At 42.8% G+C, this 15,676-nt stretch overlaps 1 protein-coding gene across 1 annotated transcript in view; it reads left to right on the forward strand.

The window, feature by feature from the left end:
* Positions 1-15,112, forward strand: part of plg (plasminogen) — an 87,035-nt gene extending 71,923 nt beyond the window's left edge. The window contains exons 18-19 of the mRNA XM_073051618.1: positions 4,122-4,267; positions 14,387-15,112. Coding sequence (XP_072907719.1) covers positions 4,122-4,267; positions 14,387-14,551 — 311 coding nt within the window. The 3' untranslated portion in view covers positions 14,552-15,112. The remainder of the gene's footprint in view (positions 1-4,121; positions 4,268-14,386) is intronic.
* Positions 15,113-15,676: the final 564 nt, after the last annotated feature.

The raw sequence follows: 15,676 nt of genomic DNA on the forward strand, positions 1-15,676 counted from the left end.
CGGTGTAAAGTGAGTCCAAGGATAGAAGATTGGTTTGTGTGATGTGCTGGGCTATGTTCATGATCTTCTGCAGCTTCTTCTGGTCTTGGACAGGTTGTGATGCACCCTAGAAGAATGCTTTCTACAGTGCATCTATAAAAATTCGTGAGGGTTTTAGGGGACATGCCAAATTTCTTCAGCTTTCTCAGAAAATAAAGGCGCTGGTGGGCCTTCTTGGCAGTGGATTCTGCTTGGTTAGACCAAGTCAGGTCATTTGTGATATTCACCCCGAGGAACCTAAAGCTTTTGACCTGTTCCACCTGCGCACCACCGATGTAGATGGGGTCATGCGGTCCGCTACTCCTTCTGAAGTCAACAACCAATTCCTTCATCTTCTATAGAAGATAGCGCTGGTATCCGACGACTCTGCACGTGCTCTAGATATGCCAACTAGTGGAGTGGTGCTGCAGCAACAATCTGTCACTCAATGTCAGTAAGATGAAAGAGCTGATTGTGGACTTCAGGAAGGGTAAGACGAAGGAACACATACCAATCCTCATAGAGATCAGAAGTGGAGAGAGTGAGCAGCTTCAGGTTCCTGGGTGTCAGGATCTCTGAGGATCTAACCTGGTCCCAACACATTGATGTAGTCATAAAGAAGGCAAGACAGCGGCTATACTTCATTAGGAGTTTGAAGCGATTTAGCATGTCAACAAATACATTCAAAAACTTCAATCGTTGTACAGTGGAGAGCATTCTGACAGCTGCATCATCAGCTGGTATGGAGGGGCTACTGCACAGGACCGAAAGAAGCTGTTCAGGTTGACTTTGTGGTTAAAAAGGCGTATGGTGTATTGGCTTTCATTAATCATGGAATTGGATTTAGGAGCTGAGAGGTAATGTTGCAGCTATATAGGACCCTGGTCAGACCCCACTTGGAGTACTGTGCTCAGTTCTGGTTGCCTCACTACAGGAAGGATGTGGAAGCCATAGAAAGGGTGAAGAGGAGATTTACAAGGATGCTGCCTGGATTGGGGAGCATGCCTTATGAGAACAGGTTGAGTGAACTTGGCTTTTTCTCCTTGGAGCTACGGAGGATGAGAGGTGACCTGATAGAGGTGTATAAGATGATGAGAGGCATTGATCGTGTGGATAGTCAGAGGCTTTTCCCCAGGGCTGAAATGGTTGCCACAAGAGGACACCGGTTTAAGGTGCTGGGGTGTAGGTACAGAGATGTCAGGGGTAAGTTTTTTTTACGCAGAGAGTGGTGAGTGCGTGGAATGGGCTGCCGGCAACGGTGGTGGAGCTGGATACGATGAGGTCTTTTAAGAGGCTTTTGGATAGGTACATGGAGCTGTTCAGCACAACTTTGTGGGCCGAAGGGCCTGTATTGTGCTGTAGGTTTTCTATGTTCCTATATTTCTAAGGTGGTAATATCTGGTTAGCTCCATCTTGGGCACTAGCTTACAAAGTACGCAGGACATCTTTAGGGAGCGGAGTCTCAGAAAGGCAGTGTCTATTATTAAGGACCTCCAGTACCCAGGGTATGCCCTTTTCTCACTGTTACCATCAGGTAGGAGATACAGAAGCCTGAAGGCTCACACTCAGTGATTCAGGAACAACTTCTTCCCCTCTGCCATCCGATTCCTGAATGGACATTGAAGCTTTGGACACTACCTCACTTTTTTTATATACAGTATTTCTGTTTTTGCACATTTTTAATAATCTATTCAATATATGTAATTGATTTAGTTGTTTATTTATTATTATGCTTGTTTTATTTATTATTATTATTATTATTATTATTATTTTCTCTGCTAGATTACGTATTGCATTGAACTGCTGCTGCTAAATTAACAAATTTACGTCACACGCCGGTGATAATAAACCTGATTCTGATTCTGAAATAAGCCTATTATAGTGATAAAGCTCTCTGTAAGTATTTATGGTGAGAAACACTTTAGACTCTTCTTCCATTTCCATCTGTAGGTAGACCTCGGCTACGATCACTTGCCAAAGTGTTTTCCTCCAGAAAGATTTACAAAAATACCTACTATCCTGGGTAGAGGGTTTGGATCTACTTTCAGTACATAGTTGATGGTGACCTTAAAATCACCTCAGATCCTGACAGACCCATACTTGGCTACTGGGACCACTGATGTTGCCCATGGACTCATTCAACCTTAGAACACATTCCTTCAGACTCCATGCAATCTAGCTCACTGGCTACTTTATCATGGATGGTATAAGGAACTGGACAAGCCCTGTAAAACTTGGGTGTGGCATTTTTAGTTTACCCTTGACATGTTTTGAGTTTTCCAGTGCCATCCTTGAACACTGCTGTAGTATCATCCAGTCCCTTTCTTAATTCACTTTCAGTTGACTCTACTGCAGGCGATGTGGCATACAAATGGTGGATGGATACCAAATCAAGTTGTAGTTGTCTCAGCCAATCACAGACCCACAATGCTGGCCTTCCTGTTTTTTTTGCCACATACAAGGCCAATGTGGCTTGTTGGTTGTTACATTTCACTGTTATGAAAGTCATTCCCACAGGAGTTATCCAGTATAAGTCCTTAGTTGGATATCTGCTGGCTTCAGTTCAGTATTTTTGAAATGCTGTTCAAACTTATTTTGTGAAATGAGTGAAACAGCGAAACCAGTATCCCATTCCATTTTAATTAATTTGCTGTTCACATCTGCTGTAAGCCATGTTGCTTCCTTCCTATTAGTTTTCACGATGTGAATCTCAAGGCTACTTAGTCCTGTGTCACTCTCACCCTTATCAGATTTTTCATCAACAGCATGCAGATTAGTGCTATTTTTGAAACTGCAACTTGACTCTACCTTTTTCTGTTCCCTGTGTTGTCCATTTATTTCTGTCTGCCCTCATGCTCTTTGTATGTGTCTTACTTTGTTGCATTCTCTGCAAGTTTTGCCTTTAAAACTGCACTGGTCTGGTGTATGTGAGCCCCTGCCACAGCAGTAACAAAATTTGTTCAGTCAGGCAGATTTTCTGTTTAGTCATTGCAATTTTGTTCATGCTCACTTTTATTCCTGACTGTAACTCAAATTGTGTTTCCATTGATACAGTGATTTCAGCTGCTCTTTTAAATGTGAGTTGTGCTTCAACTAGGAGGCAATTTTGAAAGCTTTCTTGTAAGATTCCACAAACTGAACAATCTCCCAGTACATCATTAAGCCCCTTACTGAAATGACAATACTCAGGCAATTTCTTTAATTCAGCTATGCTTGCTGAAATGTATTCCCTTTCCTTTTGATTTTGCTTATGAAACCTATAGCATTCTGCAGTCAACAATTATTTTGGTTCTAAGTGTTTCTGCATTACGTTCATGATATCAGCAAAAGCTCGTTTCAGCTGGTTTGGTTGGAGCAGTCAAAATTGTAAGCAAACTGTATGTTTTTCCACCTATTACACTCAGTAACACTGGCACTAATTTTTCATTGGCTATTTTATTTGCTTCAAAATACTGTTCAATGCATTCAGAATAAACCATCCAGTTATCTGTTGTGCAATCGAACATGTCTATCTTTCCAATGTAGTCAGCAACTTCTGCTTTTATTTAATTTATTATTATCACCTGCTCTTCACTGTTTATGAATCCATGAATTTCATCCATTTTCTGCCTTTTATTTAACTCAACCATCTCTCTCCCCTTCTGAAGAAACACATGCTGTGCTTTTTTTTTAAAACCCAGCCATTTCCCTCTCTCTTTTCTGGGAAAAAAAATGTACTTTTTTTTTTTAAAAACTTGAATGTCTCATTTCAGCAGGTTCTGTTATGTTTTGTAACTTCAGAAACTAATCAAAAGAAAATCACATGAGCCTAGAGATACTTGTACTTAGTTTTACTTCTGTGAGGCATGTGGTGGTGTAATGACGTATGCCATTCACGTACTTTTACATAATGAATTATGTAAACAGCAAAGAATGCATCATCAGGCAATATATTTACAATATTAGTTAGGTATTACTGAAATTTTAAATATACTACACTTCATTGGAGTTCATGCTGCCTAATTATGGTGAAGATTCGGTTCATGTTGACCTCCACCAGTTAGTACATCTGTCCTTTCAGTTGATCTGACATTTGATTTCATTTTTTTTTCTGTGACATTCAGGAACAGGTGGAGATGGGGTTTTAAAAGAGGCAGGATTCCCAGTGTTTGAAAATAAAGTCTGCAATCGTCCTGAGTATTTGAACGGAAAGGTGAAGAACTCGGAGCTGTGCGCTGGAAATGTGGATGGAGGTGCCGACAGCTGCCAGGTATGTGATCTCTCGTCTGGGCACAAAGTGCAGAACGGCTTCTAGTGATGGGCTACATTGACAAGAGGTTACTGTTTGAACTGGTCCCTGTTTTTAATGTTCCCGTCCCATCATCTCACTATTACCTCTGGGAACAGACACAGTGGGGGACAAGGAAGTGATAAGTTTCAGATGCAGGTCATTTGCACTACCTGCCTTGAATCCACATGCTCTTTCACTCACTCCTGGTGAGTCAGGAGCAAAATACTGAGGATGCTCGAAGTCTGAAGTAATGCAAAAAGTTCTGGTAGGGGTGCATCTGATACAAGGTCTCACTCTGAAATGGTGACATCTCCTTTTCTCGCACAGATATGGCTCAACCTGCTGTTTGTTGCTTTTTTAATGTAATTTGTTAGTTTATCCAACCAGTGCATACTGCATTACTTAATAGTTTCCATTGTTTCTGGCTTCAGATTGAGCTCTTTTTTCAGTCTTCATATAAAATTTACTAATATTCTAATATATCTTCCTTAAAATCTCCTGGATTCAGACTACCCGTTAACCCTTTCTCATTATACTTGACCTACTGTATAAGACCCACTCCTAATTGAATGTATTTAATGAATTCATTTAATTCAAGTTTATTGACATTCAACTGTATGCATGCATACCGCCAAACAAAACAATGTTGGGGGTTTCCACAATTGATATGGAAAGGGTGCAGAGGAGATTTACAAGGATGTTGCCTGTATTGGGGAATATGCCTCATGAGAATAGGTTGAGTGAACTCTGCCTTTTCTCCTTGGAGTGACGGAGGATGAGAGGTGACCTGATTGAGGTGTATAAGATGATGAGAGGCAATGATCATGTGGATAGTCAGAGGCTTTTTCCCAGGGCTGAAATGGTTGCCACAAGAGGACATGTTTTTAAGGTGCTTGGAAGCAGGTACAGAGGAGATGTCAGGGGTAAGTTTTTTACACAGAGTGGTGAGTGCTTGGAATAGGCTGCCAGTGAGAGTGGTGGGGGCGGATATGATAGGGTTTTTTAAGAGACTCTTGGATACGTACATGGAGCTTAGAAAAATAGAGGGCTATGGGTAATCCTAGGTAATTTCTAAAGAAAGTACATGTTCGGCACAGTATTGTGGGCCGAAGGGCCTGTATTGTGCTGTAGGCTTTCTATCTTTCTGTTTCTAATGTTCCTCTGGACCAACGTGCACAACCCAGTACATATAACTCACACACAACAAAGTGATATTACCACAGATAAAGTAACAAATAATAAGCTGCACTTAATGCACATTAAGAAGTAAACACTATAACTCAACTGGTGCTTCATATGTGATAATAACCTGGCTGGTGGCAGGGAGTTCAGTAGTCTCACAGCCTGGGGGCAGAAGCTGTTTCCGAACCTAACAGTCCCCATCCTAAGGCTTCAGTACCTCTTGCCTAATGGTAGCGGGTCAAAGATATTGTGGTACAGGTGGGAGAGGTCACTGACAATGCTGAGGGCCCTGCGTGTGCTGTGCTCCTGTTAGATATCTCAGATGAGTCCCCGATAATCCTCTCAGCAGTCCTCACAATCCTTGGTAGGGAGTTGCAATCAGGTATCTTACAATTCCCTGACCAGACGGTGATGTAGCTGGCCAGGACACTCTCAACAGTGCTCCTGTAAAATAGGGGTGGGGAGAGCTTGGCTTGCCTCAATATCTTCAGGAAATGGTTATCTTTTCATTTAATTCTTTAAACAGAAACATTACACATAGCTTACCAAACTACACTCTGTAATCACAGTTCTCAATGAGCGCTGCACAGTGTGGTAAGCCTCTATCTCCATCACAGTGATTTAATCACCATGACACTACTCAACCGCACCACAGTATTATTGCTGTTAAGTGACAGCTTGACGACTATGTGGAATAAGAAGTTATCCCCCGGGGTCCTTTATGCAAGGAGACTGACAAGAAAGGAGTGGAGGGTGGTGTGATGAAAGTGTGGGGGAATTATAGAGGTATGTCAGATTTCGTGTAGTTCCCTGATCTGCCTGACCTGCTCATCAGCCTCTCACATGGGCCAGGCTAACCAACTGAGCTGACCACAAATAAATTAACAAATAATACAGTGCATTTACGACACAAGTTAAAATGTAACCAGTATGAACTGAGATGATGATTCCGGAGACACCGGAGAAAGTTGGCCCCAGGCTCTTCCTGACCTGGACACAACATAAAGAAGGCAAGATAGTGGCTATATTTCATGAGGAGTTTGAGGAGATTTGGTTTGTCAGCTAAAACACTTGAAAACTTCTACAATGTACCATGGAGAGCATTCTGACTGGCTGCATCACTGTCTGGTGTGGGGGGTGAGGGCTACTGCACAGGATTGAAGCAGGTTGTAGAAACTTGTAAAATTAGTTAGTTTCATCATGGGTACTAGCCTCTGTCGTATCCAATACATCTTCAAGGAGCGGTGCCTTAGAAAGGCAGCGTCCATCATTAAGGACCCCCACATGCCCTCTTCTCATTGCTACTGTCAGGAAGGAGATACAGAAGCCTGAAGGCTCGCACTCAATGATTCAGGAACAGCTTCTTCCCCTCTGCCATCCGATTCCTAAATGGACATTGAACCCGTGAACATTACCTGACTGCATTAGTAATTTGCATTACTTGTGTTAACTTGACTATATATTTACTATAATTCCTGTTTTTCTCTGTACTTATTTATCAGGTATTTCATCATACTGTTGCCATAAGTTAACACACTTCACAACAGATGCTGGTGGTATTAACCCTGACTCTGATTCCCATCCACCTGCCCTCAAATTCTGTGGCTCAGGGTCCAGGTTTCTTTGTTAGATTCAGATTTACCGCATGTACATCGAAACATGCAGCGAATGCATCATTTGTGTTAGCCATCAACACAGCCAGGTATTCTGGTGCCAACAGAGCATGCTCAGCAGAGCAACACAGACCACAACAAAACAGAATCTCCTGAGTGAACAAGCAACAGCAGGAAAACAAGGCACATCCCTACCTCCCAACAACAGACACTGTCCTCTAACACCAGGACAGGCCATCGTTGGCCTCCAGCCTCTAGTGGATTCAAAGACATTCGGCCTTTGACTTCAGGAAGCATATTTGGATCCACATCCCAGTAACAGATTGCCAACAATCAGCCAGCCCAGCACTGAACAGATCAAGATTCTCCTAGCGAAGTTAGCTGACAGCTCATCACAGCAAGGTTGTTGCAGGTTGATAGGGTACGTTGGCCTTTAGTAGTCAGTGAACTGAGTTCAAATCCGTTGCAGCTCTCTAAAACCCTGGTTAAGCCACGCTGGATGTATTGTGTTCTGTTCTGGTCAGCTCTTTATGGGAAGGATGTGGAAGCTTTAGGGAGGGTGCAGAGGAGATTTACCAGGATGCTACAGGGTATGTCTTATGATGATAAGTTGAGCAAGCTGGGGCTTTTCTCTGTGAAGTCAAGGAGGTCATAAGACATGGAAGTAGAATTAAGCCATTCAGCTCATTGAGTCTGCTCCCAGATTCTATCACAGCTGATCCCAGATTCCACTCAACCTCATATCCTTTGATGCCCAGACCGATCAGGAAACTATCAACTTCTGCCTTAACAATACCCATGGATTTGGCCTCCATTGCAGTCTGTGCCAGAGCATTGCACTCTGTGGCTAAAAAAAATCCTCCTTACTTCCATTCTAAAAGGTCACCCCTCAATTCTGAGGCTGTGCCCTCTAGTTCTGAATACCCCCACCACAGTAAACATCCTCTCCACATCCATCCTATCTAGTCCTTTCAACATTCAGTAGGTTTCAATGAGATTACTTCCACATTCTTCTAAATTCCAGTGAGTACGGGCCCAAAGCTGCCAAATGCTCTTCAGATGTTATCCCCTTCACCCCCAGAATGAACTTTGTGAACCTCCTCTGGACTCTCTCCAATGACAACACATCATTTCTAAGATATGGGGCCCAAAACTGTTGACAATACTCCAAAAGTGGCTTGACTAGTGTCTTATAAAGGCTTAGCATTATCTCCTTGCTTTTATATTCTATTCCTCTTGAAATAAATACCAACATTGAATTTGGCTTCTTTACCACAGACTCAAACTGTAAATGAACCTTTTGGGAGTCTTGCACGAGGACTCCTAAGTCCCTTTACACCTCTGAAGTTTGAACCTTCTCCACATTTAGATAATAGTCTGCACTATTGTTCCTTTTTCCAAAATGCATTATCATACATTTCCCAACACTGTATTCCATCTGCCACTTTTTTGCCCTTTCTTCCAATTTGCCTAAGTCCTGCTTCAATTGCAATGCTTCCTCAGCACTATCTACCCCTCCACCTATCTTCATATCATCCACAAACTTTGCCACAAAGCCATCAATTCCATTATCCAATTCACTGACAAACAATGATTAGTTTGAAAAGTAATGGTTTCCAATATTGACCCTTGAGGAACACCACTAGTCACTGGCAACAAACTGGAAAAGTCCCCTTTATTCCCACTTGCTGCCTCTTGCCTGTCAGCCATTCCTCTATCCATGTCAGTATCTTTCCTGTAACACCATAGGATTTTATCTTGTTATGCAGGTTCATGTGAGGAACCTTATCAAATGCCTTCTGAAAATCCAAGTAAATGTCATTTACTGCCTCTCCTTTGTCCACCCTGCTTGTTACAGATTTGTCAGGCAAGATTTCCCTGACTTTGAAATCATGCTGACTTTAACTTATTTTATCATTAGTCTCAGCCTTAATAATAGACTCCAACACTTTCCCAACCACTGAGGTTAGGCTAACTAGCCTATAGTTTCCTTTCTTTTGCCTTCCACCTTCTTAAAGAGTGGAGTGACATTTGCAATTTTCCACTCCTCCGGGACCATGCTAGAATCAAGTGATTATTGAAAGATCATGACCAATGCATCCGTTATCTCTTCAGCAACCTCTCTCAGGACTCTGGGATGTAGTCCATCTGGCCCAGGTGACCTTGAGACCTTTGAGTTTGCTTAACACTTTGTAATAGCAATGGCACTCACTCCAGCTCCCTGACACTCATGGACTTTTGGCACACTGCTAGTGTCTTCCACAGCGATGACAGATGCAAAGTGAGTTCAGCTGCCGTTTTTTTTGCCCCCCGTTACTACCTCACCAGAGTTATTTTCCAGTGGTCCAATATCAACTCTCACTTCCCTTTTACTCTTTATATAACTGAAATAAAATTTAGTATCCTGTTTTATATTATTGGCTAGTTTGCCTTCATATTTCATCTTTTCCCTTTATTTAGTTGCCTTTTGTTAGGTTTTAAAAGATTCCCAATCATTTAACTTCCCACTCACTTTTGCTACCCTATATATGCTCTTTCCTTGACTTTTATGCAGTCTTTAACTTCCCTTGTCAGCCACAGTTGCCTATCCCTGTCATTTGAGAACAACTTCTGTGGGACATACCTATCCTGTGCCTTGTGAACTATTCCCAGAAACTTCAGCCTTCTCTGCCGTGCCATCATCCCCACCAGTATCCCCCTCCAATCCACCTAGGCAAGCTCCTCTCTCATGCCTCTGTAATTCCTTTTATTCCATTGTGATACTGATACATGTGACTTGTGCTTCTCCATCTCAGACTGCAGTATGAATTCAATCATATCATGATTACTGTCTCCTGAGGGTTCCTTTACATTAAGCTCCCTGATAAGATCTAGGTTATTACACAACACCCAATCTAAGATAGTCTTTCCCCAGGTCAACTCAACCACTGCTGCTCTAAAAAGCCATCTCATAGGCAATCAACAAATTCACTCTCTTGCAATCTGACACCAACCTGATTTTCCCAATCCCCTTGCATCTTAAAGTCCCCCATTACAATTGTGACATTACCCTTATTTCATGCCTTTTCCAGCTTCCTTTGTAATCTCAACCCCACATCTTGGTTACTATTTGGAGGCCTATATATGATACCCATAATGGTTTTTTAACCCTTACAGTTTACCCTCCATCCAGAAAGATACAACATGCTCTGTCCCTATGTGCACCTCTTTCTAAAGATGTAATTCCATGTCTTACCAATAGAGCCACACCACTGCCTATGCCTTCCTGCCTGTCCTATTGATACATCCTTTGATGTGAAGCTCCCAACTATGGCCTTCTTCAAGTCAAGTCAAGTCAACTTTTATTGTCATTTCAACCATAACTGTTGGTACAGTGCATAGTAAAAATGAGACAACGTTTTTCAGGACCATGGTTTACATGACACAGTACAAAAAACTAGACTGAACTACGTAATAAAAAAAACACAGAGAAAGCTATACTAGACTACAGACCTACACTGGACTGCATAAAGTGCACAAAAACAGTGCAGGCATTACAATAACTAATAAACAGGACAATAGGGCAGTAAGGTGTCAGTCCAGGCTTCGGGTATTGAGGAGTCTGATAGCTTGGGGGAAGAAACTGTTACATAGTCTGGTCGTGAGCGCCTGAATACTTCGGAGCCTTTTCCCAGATGGCAGGAGGGAGAAGAGATTGTATGAGGAGTGCATGGGGTCCTTCATAATGCTGTTTGCTTTCAGCCACAGCTCAGTGATGCCTAAAATGTCATTTAAATACTGCACCTTCAGTCCTGCATTCTTCACCCTTTCGAATTTTGCCTCTGTGGTACAATTTAACCCTTTGCTCTGTCTACATTTGTACTATTACATTGTCCTTCCTTACATTCATGTTGCACTCATCATCTCCTTGTAAACCTACTGGCTCATTCTCAGTTCTACCATACTGGTTCTCATCCCCCTGCCATATTAATCTAAACCACTCCCAAGAACTCTAGTAAATCTACCTGCAAGAATATTGGTCCCCCTCGATTCAAGTGCAACCCATCCCTTTTGTACAGGTCCCACTTGCCCCAGAAGAGGCCCCAGTTATCCAGAAATCTGTCTCCCCGCCCCCATTTCAATTCATCTGTCATGTATTTATCTGACACCTCATTCTATTCCTATCCTCACTGTCATGTGGCACTGGCAGCAATCCTGAGGCTACTACCCTTGAGGTCCTGCTTCTCAGTCCTTCCTAACTCCCTGCATTCTGTTCTCAGGACCTCCTCCCTATTTCTACCTATGTCATTGGTACCAATATGTACCACGACTTCTGGCTGCTGACCCTCCCTTTTCAGGATATTACGGACGTGTCCAGAAAATTAACAGACCCTGGCACTGGGGAGGCAAACTACCATTTGCATTTCTTTTTCGTGTCCACAGAATCACCTCTCTGTCCTCCTGACTATTGAGTCCCCTATCACTGCTGCTATCCTCTTCAGTTCCCTACCCTTCTGAGCCACAGGGTCCGACTCAGTGCCAGAGGCGCAGCCGCAGTTGCTTCCACAGGTAGATCATCGCCCACAACAGTACTCAAAATGGAGTACCTATTGTTGAGGGGGATGGCCACAGTCTGGCATTCCCCCTTCCCTCTCCTGCCAGTCACCCATTTATCTGTCTCTGTAGCTCCTGTCTATCACCCCTTTGCTTTCCCTAACGAGCCAAAGGTCATCGAGCTGCAGCTCCAGTTGTTTAACACGAGGATGAAAAGCAATTTGATCGAGGTGTACAAGATGATAAGAGGCATGGGTAGAGTGGATTGGCAGAGACTCTTTCCCTGGGTGGAAACAGCTGATATGAGGGGGTATAACTTTAAGATGAATTGGAGGAAAATATAAGGGCGGGGATGTCAGGGTAAATTCTTTACACAGAGTGGTGAGTGCACAGAGTGCCCTGCAGGAGTGGTGTTAGACATATATTAGGGACATTTTTAAAAAAAACTTAGTTAGGCACATGGATGATAGAAAAATGGAGGGTTATGTAGGAGGGAAGGGTTACATTTATCCTAGAGTATGTTAAAATGTCGGCACAACATTGTAGGTTGAAAGGCCTGTACTCTGCTGTAGTGTTCTATGTTCTGTGACAGGTAAAACACATCAGCTGAAGGATTCCAGTCATGGGGCATGGGGTAAGGGGTTTAGGACTGAGAGGAGGAGAAATTCCTGCAGAGAACTGTGGAGGAAAAATTGCTGAGTGCATTTGAGGAGGAGAAAGATCACTTGTTACAAAAGGCAACAGGGGTTTATAATTAATTTAAACAGGCAAGGTATAGAAAGATATTAACCTTGTGCAGGGATGTGGGATTATTTACCAGCTGTTCCTGAGTTACCAACACCTACTACATACAAGCAAGATCTCATGGCATTTTAAACTCAGAAGTCTGATATACAAACGTACATTCATTCCGAGAAACAACAGAACAATTCTCATTCTCTCAATCTCCCTCCCTTTCCATTTTTAGTCATTGTGGTGGTCATTTGTACTTTTAGTCATACATCAAAGGGCAATACAGCATGGATCAGACCCAGTCAATGCTGACCACCCAGCAACCCCATATCCCTCAAAGCTCTGACCCTCCATGTACTTGTCCAAGTACTTCGTAAATTGGACTATTATTCCTGCCTCAACCACTTCCTCTAGCAGCTTACTTCATATACTCATTTAAAAAAAAAATAAGAGGGCTGTGCGGTAGGGAAATTCTAGGCAGATTCTAGAGTAGGTTATATGGTCAGCACAACATTGTGGGCCGAAGGGCCTGTAGTGTGCTGTAGATTTCTATGTTCCGGCTTCTCTGTGGAAGAAGTTGCCCCTCAGATCCCTTTTAAATCTTTAAAATCTCATGCTAAATCCATGCCCCTTAGTTTTGGTCTCCCATACCCTGGCAAAGACTTATCATCCATGTCTCTTATAATTTTAAGCATTTCTATAAGGTCACCCTTCATTCTCCTAGGTTCCAAGGAATGAAGACTTGGTCTGACCAGCCTCTCCCTATAACTCAGGCCATCAAGTTCTGGCAATATCCTCATAAATCTTCTCTGCACGCTATTGATGCCATTCATTAGAAGGTGACCATATCAAGTGACATCTGTACACTTTCTGACCTATTGTCAAGATCATCTGGAGGCCAGTCATTACCCAAAGTTTGGCCTGTAGGTGGGCAAAAGGGTTAGCTTGGACATTGTTTCTGTATGACTCAATTACACTATGGTTACAGAGTGAGAGGGTTCTCAACTGATTGCTCGGCCATTAGAGTCATAGAACACAACAGCACAGAAACCGGCCCCACAACCAAACTAGTCCGCGCTGAACTACTATTCTGCCTAGTCACATCAAGTTTCACCAGGACCACAGCCCTCCATACCCCTCTCATCCATGCATCTATCCAAATTTCTCTTAAATGTTGAAATTGACCCCGCATCCACCACTTGCGTTGGCAGCTCGTTCCGCACTCTCACCACCCTCTGAGTAAATTAGTTCCCTCTCAGGTTCCCCTTAAATTTTTCATCCTTAACCTGTGACCTCTAGTTCTAGTCTCCCCCAACCTCAGTGGAAAAAGTCTGTTTGCATTTACCCCATCTATACCCCTCATCATTTTGTATACCACTATCAAATCTCCTCTCATTCTCCTATACTCCAGGGATTAAAGTCCTAATCTTCCCCTATAACTTGATCCTCAAATCCTGACAACTCCTCCTTCTTGGGCCCTTAGCTCCCAGTGGAGCAAAGGCGACGGATGTCTTCCCATCTCCATCGTCCTCTGCTCCGAGCTAGTTTCTTGAAGATGGACCTGAAGTGTTCCCATTGTATAATTTCAGCTTCTACGTCTCTCCTTCATGTGTTCTTTGGACATTTATCTCTTTCCCTGGGGATTCTGCCTAGTGATGTTGTTGGTTGGTTTCCTCAGGGTGTGGCGAACCCATCTTCATTTCCTTTTGCGTATTTGTATTTCAATGGATTGATGGTTGGTGTTTTGCCACAGTGTCTGGTTGGTTACTGTCAGTCCATCTGATGATTAGGATCTTTCTCGGGCACTGGTCGGTGAAAGCCTACAGCTTTCATAGTGTCTTCTTTGTTGTTCTCCGGGTCTTGGAGCCAGATTGGAACCCTATCCGGCAATACCCTTCTAAATTTTCACTGTACTCTTTCAACCTTATTGATATTAAGATTGAAGGAGTTCAATCTTTCAATCTTAATCCGCTTTTTATGAATGAGGTTAGATCTGTGTTGCCCTATCAGTTCATGCCTCAATTGTGGTGTTTTCTAGGGAGACAGTGGAGGTCCTTTGGTCTGCCCGAATGCCCAGGGCAAATACATCCTCCAAGGAGTGACATCATGGGGACTCGGCTGCGCAATGGCGATGAAGCCAGGAGTTTATGTTCGGACATCTTTTTTCATTAACTGGATTTCAAGTATCATGAGGGGAGATTAGGCCTGATGCAGCAGTGTATAATCAGTATGTGTTCAATCGGGACATGAAATTCTAACCTGTGAAATGTTAAATTCTTTTATTCTCATATGTTTGGCTTTTACTTCACCAGGAGGACTTTAGGCAGTCCCTTGACACCATGAGGTTAACACTCGAGATGGATGGGGTGGCGGGGGTGTGCAGATGTAGCTGTTTAATCTTGAGTATTGATGTGATCTGGCATAGTCAGCTGATAAAAACAACAGGTTTGACTCAAACTGTTCATTATTCATAGTCTTTAATAAGAAAAAATAAACTTGTATGAATGGATTCTGAATGGCCAAATTAGTTGTGGTAGCATCCATCAAATGACTGAATGTTCAATGGTATAGACAGGGAATTCATGGTGTGGGCAAGGAATTAATGGTGTGCGCACACACATGTCGAACCTGGAGTCTGGTTTCTGGAGAAGAAGTGAATATTAACCTTCTTATGTAACTACCACATCTACATAACTGCACACGTAAATTGTTCTCTCCTCTCTTATGAAATGGCAAATAAAACGAAGTGCACTAACAAAACTGACTTCCAGCGACTAGTGTTTCCCTGAAGAGGCAGAGCTGAGAACTGACTGTGCTTGCTTGTCCCTTTTAAATGTAAAAAAAAATATACAAGTTGGTAGTGTGGGTCTGGAGCCATGACCTCCTGTAACTTATAAAGTGGCCACTGAGTGTATGTTCATGGCCTTCTGCTGCTGTGGCCCATCCATTTCAAGGTTCAACATATTTGGAGATGCTCTTCCGCCCATCACTGTTTGTAACGTGTGGTGCTTTGAATGAGTGTCACCTCCCTGTCTGCTTGAACTAGTCTGGCCATTCTCCTCTAACCTCTCTCATTTTCACCCACAGAACTGCTGCTCACTGGATGCTTTTTGTTTCTCTCATAATTTTCTGGTAGTTCTTGCTGTCAGCATTATTAATGACTGGCAACACGAGTGAATCTGCAGATGCTGGAAATAAATAAAAACACAAAATGCTGGCAGAACTCAGCAGGCCAGACAGCATCTATGGGAAGAGGCAGTGACGACGTTTCAGGCCAAAACCCTTCATCAGGAGTGAAGTAACATGGGATGGTCGAGGGGGGATAAGA

This window comes from Hemitrygon akajei, chromosome 7 (assembly GCF_048418815.1).
Source record: "Hemitrygon akajei chromosome 7, sHemAka1.3, whole genome shotgun sequence".
NCBI classification, from domain to species: Eukaryota; Metazoa; Chordata; class Chondrichthyes; order Myliobatiformes; family Dasyatidae; genus Hemitrygon; species Hemitrygon akajei.